We start from the raw sequence: 15,697 nt of genomic DNA, 5'->3' as shown, positions 1-15,697 counted from the left end.
GTGTTTTGAAAGCTGCATGACAAAGTGTATCTTTAAGGAAATCTTACTCATGTTCTAAATATGCAATCTTAAGCCCGTGATTGCTGTCATGCATGCTGGATGTGCCCCGGATGTTGGGAGGTGAAGGAGGCACGTGCCTTCATTGAACCATTGAAGTTAATGCCATCGTGCTTCAGAGAGTGTTGGTCTGTGATGGGGCACATAACAAGAGCATGATGTACTTTTAATGACATCTCTGGTCATGGTGACAACACTGCACTCTGATGAGATTCTCTGGTCATGCTGGGTTGAAGACTGTCCACATGCGCCACCATCAGTTTCTTTGACTTTACTGCTTCCACACAATGGGGAACATTTGCTTTCTTAAATGCTTTCATGTCTCCAACCCCCTCAATCACAACCTGTGCTCTGTGCTTTTTTTTTTTTTTTTTTTTTTTTTTCCCTTGCTGTGCTTGTGAGTTTTGTACCACCCAGAAACAAGCTTACTGGGTTGCCTTACTCCCACGGGTTTCTTCTTGTCTGCCCTGTGTTCAGGGAATGCATGATGCATTTCCTTGTGCTGCAGCAAAGCTGCTGTGCTGCAAGCCTCGCCAAGACCATCTTTGCTGTTGGGAAACCTTGGTGGCTGTTGCTGCAATGTTGCTGTCAGTAGCTTGTCTGCCTGTGTCTGAGTGCTGCAATGAGCAAGGATAAGCAAAGTTAAAGTTAAACTTTCTGTTTATGCTAATCTTAAACTTTAGAGGATATACAGTCTTCTTTGGCCATTGTGTATCTATCTCATGTGATTTTTCTCCTTTCAATGTACTTTTGAACTCACAATTTGTGACACTTCCCACAAAGAGCAGGTCCTTTGCTTTCACTAAAGAGGCCATGGGTGTGTTTATTTGTAAAATTCCTGTTTTCAAATACATTCAATGAAGAAAATTGTTCACTTTGACAAGGGCTCTTTCAGGAATGGAAACAGGGTGCTTTTAGGGCTTTTACTAAAAAAGAAAAAGGGTGAAGGAATTATTTATTGCTTACAGACTGCAAGTGCAAATGAAGATAATGGAAAACATTATGCAAAAAGCAAATGAAAAGAAAGAAGATCAAAATGGAGATGGGTAAGGAGAGACAACAGTGAAATTGGTTTATGTGCCATAAATAGAGTGCAAATATTTGCAATCATTAGACCAAGCACTCTAATAAAAAAAGTATCAGGGCTTTCTGTTTTCTGGCGTGCTGCTGTGCATTGCTATGGCTTGATTACTCTACCAGGATCTTGGAAGGCTAGGGTACAGCCTGAGAGAGTAGTGACTGGGCTGCAGCATGTTATGGAGGTCCTCCAGAGCAGCTGGTTTTGGTGCTTTGTGACAGAGGATGGTGATTCTGATGGTCCTCAAGATACTTATCCTGGAGACAGCACAGGACTCAACTTTGAGCTGCATAAGCCTGATGAAATGAAGTATACAGCATGGAGCTTTCCAGTCCTGTTGTGTCTATCAGACAGGATCCTGAACAGGTTCAAGAACAGGAATATTTAAAAATAAATCTTGAGGTTTTGTGAGTGGAGTCTGAAATCCCACCTTAATTCCACAGTTTAAATGAAGCCATGGACAGTCTCTTTTCTGACCAGCCCTTATTCCCTTTTGTCCTTTTCTAGTGCAGACTTGAGAGGCCCTCTCCAGTCCTTCCTGGATGGTCTTACTCTAGGAGTTCACTGAACAGTCCCTGTTTTATTCCTGGCTTCTTCTTCCTCAAATTGTCCAGCTGCTGGGTGTATGACAAAAGCTGTGCCCTGAGGAACTGCTTTGTGCAGATGTGGAATATAGATACAATAAGAAAAGTAGTAACATTTTTGTTCTTTTTTTTCAGTTTCAAAGGTCATTAGCTCACTGCTCGTTATGGCATCAGCACTGCTCTTAATACTGTACTGAGTAAATATTTATATGACTGTTTTTTTTTCTTTTTCTCATCCAGTGTGCTCAGTTCAGAGGAGGGGAGGTAGTGCAACAGACACACTGAGACCAGTGAAAGACAACAAAGATAACAAATAGGATGTATATGTGCTTCAGGCAGAGTGAAACACTAAATTGTTTTGTTGGCAAAATGTGTTGGAAAGTAGCAGAAAAGTGGCAACAGACGACAGGAAAGGGGTGAGGGTGTCTCAGGGGACAGCTTAGCTGGCAGCAGCAAACTGAATGAGGACAGCAGCATCATGCAACCAATGGATCCGCTCAACACAGTTGTGATTCAAACACAGAGAAAAGCATATGAAAGCACATGGAACACAGAGAAAAGCATCTTAGGATGTTCAGGTGAACAGATCAGCTGGTGCTTGTGGATGGCAGCTGGGGGAGTTTCTGAGATCGTTTACTTGGTAGGTGTGCCCACTTCCATATTGCTGCACAGAAAGTCACTGAGCATAAAACTCAGAAAATTACTGGGCATAAAACATACTACCCTGACAGCTAGCACATAGCAAAAGTTGTTTCATACCAATCGTAGGTCTTTGTAGAATGCAGCAGCTGAGCCTGGTGTGAACGAAGATCTGTATGAAGGTGAGATTAAGAGTCTGACCTTCAGATCCTCACTAAGAAAGATTTATCCGAGTTATCTGAATGCAATCTGGTGGATAGCATCCTAATGCCAACTACATTTCATATGTTCTTTATTTTAAGGATGTATTTATAAATTATGCTGTTGGGCTAAAAGTTGCTCTAAGATGAAACTACTCTTTGATTGGGAAACTGTAAAGAAGCCGGTAGTGAGCTCATGAGCCATTCAGAAAGGGTGGACAAGAAACTGAACCCCATGTTGCTGCCTGCAAGATGAGACATGAACAAGATCTATTTAACAAGAAAGGTTTATAGGGGCTAGGAAATGCTAGATTGCTCTTTGCGTGGCAATGCATAAAAACATGCTCAAATGTAGTAGGATGGAAAATCAAGAAGAAAAGGCAAGAAGGAAAGGCAAGAGGAAGAAGCAGTCAGAACATTTGTTCTGGAGAGGAGCAGAATGACAGGATGTCCTCTGAGAGGGGTGAAGTTATAATACCACAATCTTCTCTTTATTCACAGATTCATACACACAGATAGAACAGAACATCCCATTCCCAAAAAGCTTGGTGCACAAATAGATTGAAAGTGGTAAAGAGCTGCATGGAGCATGGGGTAAGACCTCACAAGCTCTCACTGACTGTAACTAGCAGCCTGCATTGAACATTAATTTTTTCTTCAGGTTTTTTATACTGCAGGAGACTGTAGCTCTGCACTGGTTAAACACTGCAAGATACTAAGAAGAGTATTGTGCAATAACTCACCATTTTTGTCAATCGGTGGATACTGGAAGTTTCTTCTCATGTCATCCAAAGAAAGACCCTGAGAAAGGTGTTGCCCAGTGCTGCAAATTAGATAGGAGGTATCAGTTTACATAGAATCACAGAATTTCTAGGTTGGAAGAGACCTCAAGATCATCGAGTCCAACCTCTGACCTAATGCTAACAGTCCCCACTAAACCATATCCCTAAGCTCTACATCTAAATGTCTTTTAAAGACTTCCAGGGATGGTGACTCCACCACTTCCCTGGGCAGCCTGTTCCAATGTCTAACAACCCTTTCAGTAAGGGTTTCAGTAAAGAAGTTCTTCCTAACATCCAGCATCTATACTGTGATGAGTCGACACGCTAAGCTGTCCCGTTAGACAGACAATTAAAATGCGCTGCTCTTTCATCCAGCTCATTCCATGTATTAGACTACCACAGCCCACCTCTCATTACTTTGTGCATAGCAACAGTTGCCACAAGGGAGGGAGATTTGCTAAACACTGGCACTGAAGTTACAAGGCAAGAAACAAGTTCGGTGTTGGGGCTGTTCAGCTCCATAGTAGATGGAGACTTCGTTAGCTGGGTTGTTGCTGCTGTGGAATGGAGTTGCATGCTGTGCAATACGGCACAGGACACGAAGCTGTCAGCAGATAAAACAGGGGACAGCCCAAGAAAAACAGTCCAGCTGGGGAAAAAACACAAAAATAGGGCCCATTCCCTCTGAAAATGCCTATGCTTACAAAAAAGAAATCCTAAAAAAACATTGTCATTAGAAAGTGAATTTATTAATCATCTCAGGGTGTTGTATAATTGAAAAACTTCTAAAGCAGTGGAAGCCATTCCCTTTGCATTGAATGCTGTGCCTCTGGATGAGCCTTCCTGGGTGCTATTTATAGATTTAAATGTTGTTAGTTTGTATGGCAGAGCATCTGATAAAAGCATACAACTTTAAATAACTGGTGAGGTTACAGAAGAACCCATTTTGGTGTGCTAACAAGCCTCAGTGCTGTAATGAGAACACTGAATTACAGGACAAGAGAGGCACTTTTAAGTGTCCCTTTTCTCTCTCTTGTATCTATGCTGTAACCTAAATACACCATTTTCTTATTCCTTTCATGCGCATCTATTACACCTAACAGCAAAATCTGGTCCTTTATAGACAAAAGGCTAGTTCACATTCTTTCCATCTTGACCTCGGTCCCCACCTCCATGTCCTGCCAAGGCAGTGTACATCAAAGCAAAGAAATTCATCTGGTATCTTATGTTGCCAGATAACATTTTAGGTGTGATTTTTATTTTTATATGGAAGTTTTCAGCATCTGTCTGCAGGTGTTTGCCATCTGCCTCTCTGTCAGAGACCCCAAACAGTGAAATGATTGATTTACCATGCTCCTCTACTCCAGCTCCTCGTTTTAGCTGACTGTATTTCTGACTTTCCACATCCCTGTTACCAGGAATGAATCACAAGCTCTGCTATTAATATTTCTGACTGCTAAGTGGTGCTAAAGGGTAAAGTTTAGACTAAGCGCACAACTCTTCTGGCAGAGATTAAGAGATCATTTCATCTTCATAGTACTCTCAGTCCCCATGGGACAGAGACAAGAGACTGCTAAATTTGCCCTCAAAGCCAGGTCTTCCTGAGTGGTAGGGTAGACTGCCTCAGATATTAACTTTAATGTTGTGGTTGTATAGAGAACCCATATGTTGCTTTGCATTGAAAATGTTGGGCGTTCTTATCCTTCTGTGGGCATAAACTGAACGAAATGCAAATTTTAAGATGTGCCCCAGTAGGAACAGCTACAGCAGTGCTCTGTGAGGCAGAGATCCCTTCCTCTTCCTAAAGGAAAAGGGACTTTGCATTTGTATTTCTTGCCACGGTACCTGCTGGGACAGCCTGGTTTCTGCCTGTCTCCTTTTTAGTCTGGGTGCTTTTACCTGCAGAATGACAGCACCTGGCGGTGCTTGCTCCTCTTAGTGCAACACAATTAGCCAGTGTTAATTAAATCATTCATTTGATCATATCACGATTTGTGATCAAGATGAAAAAAAAATGAAAACTAAAATCCAGAATTGAGAAACACAGTATTAACAAATGTCACCCGTTCAATTACTTCGCTTTTCTATCGCAGCCATTCCACTAACTTGATGTTATCCATTGTGAAAAATGCAAATTCTTAGCAGTTGTCTTGACAGCAGGACAGCTTCCTCGGTGTTCAGATAACCCAGACCACCATGTTAGAGGAGCTACAGGAGAAGACAAGACTGCAAAAGTGCTTTCCCAGGCTGGCCCTGGCAGTGGATCAGCTGTGTACTGCATACCCCAGGGTGTGTTTCTACCGCCTGCTTCCCATGCAGCCACACCTGGTAGCAGGGGACAATCCCTCCCATCTGAGCCAAGTGAGCCATACAGCCCTGGGAAGGATTCTCTCTGTTTCAGAGTAAGAGCCCTCCTGAGCATGCAATGGGTGGAACATACCTCTGTGACCAGACAGCATAAGCTCTTGCATTTAAAGCATATTCCAACTCAAAACGACTACGTAATGCTGCAACATGACTACGGCCAGGACCTCCACGTGCAACGAGACAGTCCGAAGATGAGGAAGGAGACAGAGAACCACTGCTGTTGCTAGAGGCAGGAGACATTAACTGGATTAAAAAAAAAAAAAAAAAAAGCACAAAAGGCACTGTTATTACATTACATTCATACATATCTGTCCTCAGCTCTTTCTCACAAGTTGTGTGTCCCATATTTCCTTAATGTTTGGCTGAAAAAAAGCAATGCCTTCTGACTTTGAACAGCTGAGGAGGACAGCTGGATGCTGCCTGCCAACAAAGTGGTTGGTTCATCATTGCCAGCAGTTTTTAAGCTGGGATTGGATGACTTTCAAGAAGATAAGATAAACTTCAGCCCAGATGCAAGTTACTTGGCTTGTGAGCATTCACTGTGCAGCTGGGAGGCATTGCTGCTTCCCTAGTGGGAGCCATTGTGTGAGACTTTCCCACCTGTACCAGAAAGGTGGCAGTGCTGCCTGATCAGAGTGGTCCTGTCTGAGTGTCTCAGGACAGGAGTTCAGACTGATGGGACAATGTGAATACAGGGCTAGCACATTAATACGTGTGTAGATATTGTATAGACTCACTTTAGGATAGAATAAATCTTGTGGTTAAAAATTAATGAGAACAAAATAGATGACATCTTGTTATCTGTTGACCTTTTGTTATGTTGAAGCATCTTGTTAATTGAAACATCCCATTATCTGTCAACCCTCAGTCAGGCTGAGACTTGAGATAACTTGAGTCAACCTTCTGTTATGTCTTGTTAACTGAGACATCCCGTTATCTGCTGACCCTCAGTTAGGCCAAAAGCCAACTCAGCTTGGAAAACAACTGATTCATCCTATCTGGCATTTTTTAAGCAAAAGGTGAAAAGTGCATCACGAGGAAGACCCATGGTCTTCCTCCCAAAGACCACTGCCCATGTCCCAAAGACTCCGGCCCACAATTCATGGAAGGCTTTGCACAAGGACTGATAAGCTAATTAGCATATGAAGCGAGAGTGGGCGGGTTTAGGTAATGAATATGTATAGGTGTTAATAGAATATTCATCGTTTTGCTGTATAAATATGAGATGGTTTGTTACTTCAGACATGCATGATAGGTGGAAAGATCCCCCGTGCATCCAGTGCTGCAATAAAGAATATACCACTTAAGGAAATTTTGGCTTCGATCTTCGAATCAGTGTATATACAAATGCATGTATGCAGCAGCAGGGCCATAGACTTGCTGGCACAAAAAGTCCTTGTCATGCCTGGATTCAGAGATATTTAAAAGGAGAAGAAATGATTTGCTGAGCAAGAAGAAGAAGAGCAGGAAGTAGAGGGAAGTGGAGAGTTTTCCCCAGAAACAAGGCTTTGCCCTGGACACAGTGGAGCTTAAGTCTAACTCCAAGGCTAAATAAAGCATTTTTTTATTTGTGTGTGTGTGTGTGTGTGAACTCTTGATCCAGATTTCTTCCTGCATGCACTGCTGCCTGCGTATCATAGAAGTTATGTGTCCCACGAGATGGCACTGTTTCTTGTGATATAGTGCTTCACAATTTTTTGCACTTAAAAGCTTCCACCTATGTGTAGAGCAACCAACTATAGTCAGAACATGAAGAAATGCAGTAGATTATGGGTGTCTTTCTGATCCTTAAGCTCAAGAGCAGTGATACATTTTAAAAGGAAGGATTTAGATTTTTTAAACTCTTAAATACATACACATGCACACAGAAAATATAATTTTAGGAACTGCAACCCTGATTCAAGTTTAGTTGCTGTTTCACCACTTATTTTATACCAGGCTGAATGCTGATACATCCGTTTATGTCATAGCCACAGGGCAGAGCAGGAATTTGTCTTTGCATTCATCCTTCTTATGTTTTGTATTTTTACCTTTCTTCCATGGGTCTTGTCCAGTTTGTCTTTTCTTCTTCTTAAACCAAGTAGACTTGGGTTTGATGAATGGGAGGAAAAAACCTGCCAAGGACTAATGTGAACCACACCTCCACCCCACTGGTCGCGCTCTCTCATCAGCGTTCCTCTCTCTGAGTAGTTGCTGACACTCACAGCAATATCTGGTGCTCCTCCTGACACCCATGAAAACCATTACTGATAATGTGCCTTAAAAATTCAATGTGTTGGTTTGCAACAGGATGAAGCAGCTCAAGCACTTCCAGACAAAAGCTACCATTCCCCTCAGCACCTGCTGCTTCCCTTATTTGTATTTTTTTATGACACTGCATGCACACAGATATACCACAGTAGAAATAAGGACCTTACCTCAATATTGCACAGACATTCTTCTAATTTTGTGACCACTTCTGAAAATTCTGGTCTTCCCTGTGCATACAATAGAAAAAGCAGAGCTGTGTTAAAAATAGAAGAGACATCTTCTGTGATTGAAAAAACTAACAGATATATGAGGAATCACAAATCCCCTCCATTTCCCTTTCTTTGGTTTTCATTGCATTGCTTTTAGTCTGCTTGCGAATCTGATGGGAACTGCAGGTTTAGTACAAAGCTATGAAACTAAGAGTTGTGTGTTTAACATTAACTGCATTATTCTATTTTTCAGTAACAATTAGTCTTGAACTAATAATGATTAGGTCATAAGATTTCAGTAATACAATGAAATATTGGTGTTCTTTCTGTCACATGATGCCAACTGTTGCAATGAGATATTCCAGATAAAAACAAACAAATAAACAAACAAAACCAACAAGGAGGAACTACTTTGGAAAGATACTGCGATCTCATGGAAATCTCGGGCTTCAGTAAGTTGCTTCAATAACTTACTGCTGTAAGTTATTCACTTCTGTAGTTATTCACTGCTGTGAATAACTTGTGCCTATCAAAATGTTCCCATGCAAATAACTTCCCTACAAACACGGTATCCTTCACAGGGTCAAGGAATTCTCAGAGTTGCCTCTTCTTTAGCTGGTGCAAGGCTGGTGGGAAGAAAGGAGATCTTGTCTGATGACTGGACAGAAACTTCATTGTGAGGTGATTTCAGTGGCTCCCTTTATAAAGGATTTTGTTATAAAAGTGGTATATGACCATGTACCTAAGTCCCCTCTCTTGCAGTATTAGAGTATCACTAAGCTTTAGTCTACAAAGTGTTTAAGAAATACTTCATTTATTGCATGTGACAAGCTTTACCACATTCAACAGAACTTGATCAAAAGCCCATCAGAGACTATGGAAGAACTGATCAGTGCCTTTAAAATAAGAGTTCCACTCACTAAACCTAAAGCAATGTTTATGTGAACCGAGCCACAGATTCTACGGCAAATACTTTGATTCTCATTAAATCTTATAAATTAAAATATCTAATGGAAAATGCTGGTTAAGAGCCAGTCTAATTTTTTTTCTAGTCATCTATTTGCCTTTGTAAACAACTATTTTCAGGAGTGTGCAGAAAGCAGATGTTCAAGTACTCGATAAATGGAAACAGCGACATGATACATAGGAACAAACTTTCAGTTGGGATGAACCTTGAATGAAATTAAATATGATTAAAAGGATAAGTCTTCCAATCTGGAGGCATTTCATAGATGTTCAGCAAAATTCATCCAGATAGACATCATTTTATTACCTAAGTTTTGTTGTTGTTTGTTTGTTTTTAAACTAAGCTAACATAGGAGAATTCTGTGAACACTCATTGAGCCCCAAAGTTCAACCATTTTCCCCTAACAAATAACCCCTCTTTTAAATAAATATATAGAGAAATATCTTTGTTTATGCACCTACAGTGAAATTCTGCAAAATGGGTATTTATATGGTGATGTTTTTTACCATTTAGGTATTTTACTCATTCTACTTGTTATGGTGGCTCACTAATAGCATTCGGTTCCTCTTCTTGTGTGTTATGCTCAGAAGATATCACTGGGTCAAGGATTATTATACACGCTACATACATACATGGTATAATGGAGACACTTTAGAAGAATTGGTTTTTAAGCTGTGCAGTGAATTTATAGCAGTATTCCATATTTGTATTCACTGTTTTAGAATAGTCTGTTGACTGTACAGCAAACCTTTCAAATGCTGACTAGAAGGTGTTATCATTGTAACGTTCTTTGTCCTATGGCTGTCCTGAAATTTTTCTGAGGCCTTCAGAAGTAATCCAAAACCTTTGTTACTGAGAGTAAAGTAATTTTATGTAGCAAAACACCTTTTAAAAAAGCTCATTTCAATAAGTTTTTGCCCACATTTTGTGCAAAATTCAAGTTATCCTCTGGCTGATTGAGCTATCAATTGCCTTATAATTCTGCCATGCAGCTCTATAACATTAGTAAGATTAAATGATGTTCAAGTTATACTGATGAGCAGCAAAGTGCATTAAAATTCTGAAAGGATGTTTTCTTTTTATTTGGGGCTAAATGAGCTGTGGAAATGCTAACAAGATACAGTGACTCTATTCATTACATACTGCTCGCTTAAGTCAACAATTTACTATGACATCTTATTAATAACTCTAAACAGAATGTGAGTTACTTGCTGATGGTTATTAGCAGATGCTTTATAGTTACATGGAAAAAACAAACAAACTGCCCCCCTCGCCCTCCACTCCATCCTAACATTAGCTCATAAAATGGGAAGACAACACCATATTCAAGTATCCATGAAACTTTAACAAAAATGAGACAAAATAGCTATGAAATAAGCTAACTATGCCATGCGCAGAACATACAACACATTTTATCTGCAATTCTCAAAATGAAATATTAGGTAAGTATCCAGTCAGGAATACAGTAAGGGGGCAAAACTCTCTGAAGGAAATTGGTAACCCAAAGTTACACAAACCTCCCTCTTCCACTGCCTTGGTACAGCACCTAAGCATGTTCCTTAGTCCACTAAATCAGTTGAGAAAGCTCTCAAGTATCCAGAACAAGGATAGGTTTAGGAACACAAAAACCTGTCTTTCTAAGCTAAGCTAACTAAAAATGGTACTTAAGGGCAAAAATACAGGACTCTGCTTCCAGTGTGAAATTTAAAGTCACGGTATCTGGTTCAATAATATGAAGCAGCATATTCAACAAGGCTTCTGTAACACCAGAAAATTATAGACGTTCTAAAATCCCTTCCCATTAATCTATATTGAAACTCCCATTTTGTTAAATGCAGTCCTTTAATGCCAGCGTAGCACCAGCAAACCAAACATACGAAAAAAAATATTTCCAAACCCAAAGCCCATTCATCCAATGTGTCTTCTGACGTAGCTATCCCACTTCATGGAACATTTTATAAACAAACTGAATTCCTAGTCTCTGGAGCATCTTTCTTGACTTTTCAGACAGTTGAGGGCAATACGCAAAAAAATGTGTGTGTGTGATTGCTGCAGCTATGTATGCAAAAATGGCATTATAGACACAGGGTCACTTGCCTGGCTGATACACAGAAGCACAGAAAGGACCTACAGGATGTACCCATCTCTGTAATCCTCTGTGAGAAAAACCTTTCTACAGGACAAGTGCTCTTCCATTCACAGCCTGGTAGACTGCTTTTAAGATTACTACCTGGAGATCTCATAACCAGTCACTGCACGCTCTCCAAACAATTAGCTAGAGATGCTGCCTGGAACCCAGAGTTTTGCATATTAGAAGTTCTGAGCAGATCCAAAAAATTCTTAGTTCAACTTCAAAACCCAAGGTTCTGAAAATGCATCGCTACAATATCACCTTACTAGGACTGGTCTCTAGGCCCAGGCAATGCATTCTTCATTAGCCTTACTATGCTCTGTTTGAGAGAAGAAAAATAGAATCTAGAGTTTGTCTTCATAGCAACTTAAGAACACAAAAGAGTGAGAAATTTTGTGTGTTATGAGCTGAAAGCAACTGCCATGAAGAAAGTAGCCCTAGAAACAAGAATTTTCATAATTTTTCTCTGTGCGTCCTATCCCCATCTGTTCCTAGAAGGAGGACTACCAGAAAGGCTAGGGAGGGGACTTCTGGTTGTATTCAGGACCTGCTGTCTTCTGTACCACTCTTTTGCTAGTATCTTCAGTGTATCATGGAAAAAACCTCAGGGCATGGTAGAAAAATATAAGCTTATACACTTCCACAGTACCTTGGTTCCTCTTTTTGATGATGCAAATTTCACTTTTAATGTGGAGAAAAGTCAGTAATTCATAGAAAAAGTCTACAGAAGTCTGAGAGCAGAAAATATTTTTCCACTCAGTATAAGTCACAATCAAAGTTTTATAACGTAATTACTCAAAATTTCATTGAATGTCTAAATAACCATTTGCTTTCCTCCTCAATTCACCAACTATTCTGTGTTTCTGTATTTCTCAGCATTCATCATTATCTGTCCCAGAGCTATCTGCAGTGGCACTTCTCACAGTAATCGGTGCGTTTGGGGAAGCCCTGTGAAGTCAGACAAATGGCTGGCGTTAAATGTCTGTACCTCTTGTCCTGCTGCCTCTCCAGCTGTGTGGAGCCGGGACACTCACCTCAGGGCAGGCGTTCCAGCCTCTCATCAGTAGGGCAGAGATGGGCTTGGGGATGGAGTACCCGATGGGCGGGCGAATGTGGTGGTATGCCATGTCTGCTGCTGCCGCTGCTGCAAGGGAACAGCCCAAAAGAGAGATGTGAGCATCCAGGTGTTACAGGTGTTCCTAGGGAAGACACAGACTACCTGCTACTGCTGTACACCCCAGGCACAAAAGTCCACAGCCACCACACCTGTGGATAAAACTTGTGGCTTAAAGAGGCTTTCAAATCCATACCGCTTTTAAAGATAGCTAAGACCACCCATGGCTCTGAATAGAAAGACAATCTAGTTCAGGGTCATCCCTAACAAAGAATGAATTAACTTTTTTTTTTTTTTTTTTTTTTTTTTAATTAAATACATTATTCTCTTAATTATTAAGACAGGATAACGTATAATCCAGTTGCAGATAAATTGGTAACAACTCAGATATCTTAAAATAACCTGTGGTTAGTTCGATTACATTCTATTACTAAAATTAACTCAAAGTGTTTCATTAGTAAAAGTCTATTGCATATCATTTTATAAGCTATAGCCCCTACAGACCAACATAAAACTGCCAAAATATTTTCCCAATTGTGATAACACATTTACTGAATCCAAACACATGGCTAGTCCCTTCCATTCATTTTAAGCAAAATGTTTTCAAGTGAAAACAAATGTATTTTGAACAAGTATCATAAGCTAAGTAAAGTCCTTTGTTTGCCTGGCACTTTAAAATGATATGAGATCAGAGCTATGGAACATGTGTAGAACCATAAGATTGCAATCACAGAATTGTAACAATAATGTATTTTTTAACCATATTCCATTCTCATCACAGACTTTGTCATAGGAAAGTCATCCATTCTCTGTTCTCATTGCAATTTTTGACTGTAATGATATTTCAGAATGCAAATAATATCAGATAAATCCTGTGGTATTGTAACTATATGTGGACAGAAGAGGCAAACACAGCCACACAGCCTAATTTTGACTGCACTCTGATGAGGTTTGGAAAGTATGAATCAGATACTATTGGATTAATCTTTTGCCTATCAGATGCCATGAAAAGAGAAGGCAAATGGAAACCAAAATAAAACTGCAATGAAAAATGCTCCCTCCCCCACCCCCATTTATTTTCACCAAAGGTATGTGATATATTACCTATTGGTAAAATCTTATGCCAAAGTCATCAGAACTTCTGCTGACAACTAAAGGCCAGCGTGGTCATTCATCTGAGCCAACACGGGTTCACCAGGGGAAGGTCATGCCTAACAAACTTAATTTCCTTTTACAACAAGGTTACCCAGCTAGTCGACCAAAGGATGACAGTCGATGTAATCTTTCTAGATTTCAGTAAAGCTTTCAATACCATTTTTCACAGTATCCTTCTGGACAAAACCATCAGAACACATTTAGATAAAAGCATAATAAAATGGGTGAATGCTTGGCTGATGGGTCAGGCACAGAGGGTTCTTGTAAATGGGGTTACATCAAGCGGGCAACACGTCACTGGTGGAATTCCCCAGTGCTCCATTTTAGAACCAGTCCTCTTCAATGTTTTCATAAGAGATTTGGATGAGGGACTTGAAAATTTTTTGAGCAAGTTTGCTGGACAAATTAGAGAGCTGGGCAATCACCAACATTATACAATTTAACAAGAGCAAGTGCCAGATTCTGCACCTGGGAAGGTGCAACACTGGTTATACTGACAGACTGGGAGACAAGATGCTGAAGAGCAGCACCACAGAAAGGAGTCTGGGGCTTTTGATCAACAGCAAGCTGAACATGAGCCAGCAGTGTGCCCTGGCAGCCAGGAAGGCCAACTACATCCTGGGGTGCATCAAGCACAGCATCGCTAGTCGGTCGAGGGAGGTGATTGTCCCGCTCTACTCTGCGCTGGTGCGGCCTCACCTCGAGTACTGTGTGCAGTTCTGGGCACCACAGAAGACAAGAAGTACAAGAAGGATATTAAACTTGGAGAGTGTCCAGAGAAGGGCTACAAAGATGGTGAAGGGCCTAGAGGAGAAGATGTATGAGGAGCGGCTGAAGTCACTTGGATTGTTCAGCCTGGAGAAGAGGCGATTGAGGGGAGAGCTCATCATGATCTACAGCTTCCTCACGAGGCAGGCACTGAGCTCTTCTCTCTGGGGACCAGCGACAGGACCTGAGGGAATAGCTTAAAGATGCGACAGGGGAGGTTCAGGATGGATATCAGGAAAAGGTTTTTCACTGAGAGGGTTGTCAGGCACTGGAACAGACTCCACAGGGATGTTGTCATGGCACTAAGCCTGCCAGAGTTCAGGAAGTGTTTAGACAATGCTCTCAGACACATGGTCTGATTTCTGATTTTTTTTTTTTTTTTTTGGGTGGTCCTTTGGGGACCCAGGAATTGGACTTGATGATACTTGTGGGTTCCTTTCAGTTTGGATATTCTATGATTCTATGATTTGATGACATCTTTTAAAAAATACTTCAGATTGACAAGAATCTGTTCTTCTCAAATATGAATCAAAAAGGTTTTGGGTGGTGCCCCAAATTCTGAACTTAGTGATGCTTTTAAACTCTCCTGTGTAATAGCCTTCAACCTCTGAATATTTTCTGTTTTTGACTGGCTGTTTCATCTACCATTCCTCTGGGTCAGAGTAACTACAAGTCAATTTAAAAATGTTTATTCATTTTCATCAGGTAAAGAACTGATGAATAGGTATTTTATTCAGTATATAGTACACATTAACAGAATTGGATATCATACTAGGTTCAGTAGGGTAGATGGAATTGCTTTTAATGTGATAATACATCCATTTAAAGGGGTAAGATTCTGTTAGCATGATATTTTATAATCATGCATTACTTTCAACACTTAATTATGACAACGAACTTCACAAGAATGGCTTCCTGGACCTCTAAGCCTGCACAAAGGTAACAATAATAAAAAAAGAAAAAAAAAGTCATTAATGCATAATTAGAGTGACAATGTTTTACAGATATGAGACTTTCTTCCTAAAAACTGTCCTGTTATTCCTCACCTTGCAATACATACTTTGATAAAAATATGGGATTTGTTTTTAACTGAATAGACATTATGTAAACATATGTTGTAAATGTAGGAGTTTTATACATATTACAAATGATACAGCACCTTCAAAGTTGCTTTTTACAGAACATGTATACATACAAAATTACAAATATATATATTCTGCTTGGGCACAAACACTTGTATGAAGAGAAACTCACCTTTTTAAAGGTCAGAATGCTGCCATTGGCCATGCTTTCTCCAAACATCAAAAAATTCTGCCTGAAAGCCATCTGACAAATGTTGAGCATCTGTTCCCCCAGCAACTGTATTCATTGTACCCAAAACCGCTTAACACAAACA

The 15,697-nt window shown here is 40.3% G+C and overlaps 1 protein-coding gene across 3 annotated transcripts in view; it reads right to left on the bottom strand.

Annotated features, from left to right (window-relative positions):
- TNNI3K (TNNI3 interacting kinase) overlaps positions 1-15,697 on the bottom strand; it is a 68,165-nt gene that overhangs the window by 4,011 nt on the left and 48,457 nt on the right. For 2 of the 3 annotated variants that reach the window (XM_038182655.2, XM_072042093.1), the window contains 5 exons: positions 12,299-12,408; positions 8,125-8,184; positions 5,781-5,950; positions 3,302-3,381; positions 490-1,493 (listed from right to left, as the gene is read on the bottom strand). In XM_038182655.2, coding sequence (XP_038038583.2) covers positions 1,411-1,493; positions 3,302-3,381; positions 5,781-5,950; positions 8,125-8,184; positions 12,299-12,408 — 503 coding nt within the window. In that variant the 3' untranslated portion in view covers positions 490-1,410. Of the gene's footprint in view, positions 1-489; positions 1,494-3,301; positions 3,382-5,780; positions 5,951-8,124; positions 8,185-12,298; positions 12,409-15,697 lie in introns of those variants that run through there. The other variant, XM_005019200.6, reaches the window with a different exon arrangement.

The sequence above is a fragment of the Anas platyrhynchos genome, chromosome 8 (assembly GCF_047663525.1).
Source record: "Anas platyrhynchos isolate ZD024472 breed Pekin duck chromosome 8, IASCAAS_PekinDuck_T2T, whole genome shotgun sequence".
NCBI classification, from domain to species: Eukaryota; Metazoa; Chordata; class Aves; order Anseriformes; family Anatidae; genus Anas; species Anas platyrhynchos.
Note: the sequence above shows the minus strand (reverse complement) of the source record. Positions and strands in the feature narration are given on the sequence as shown.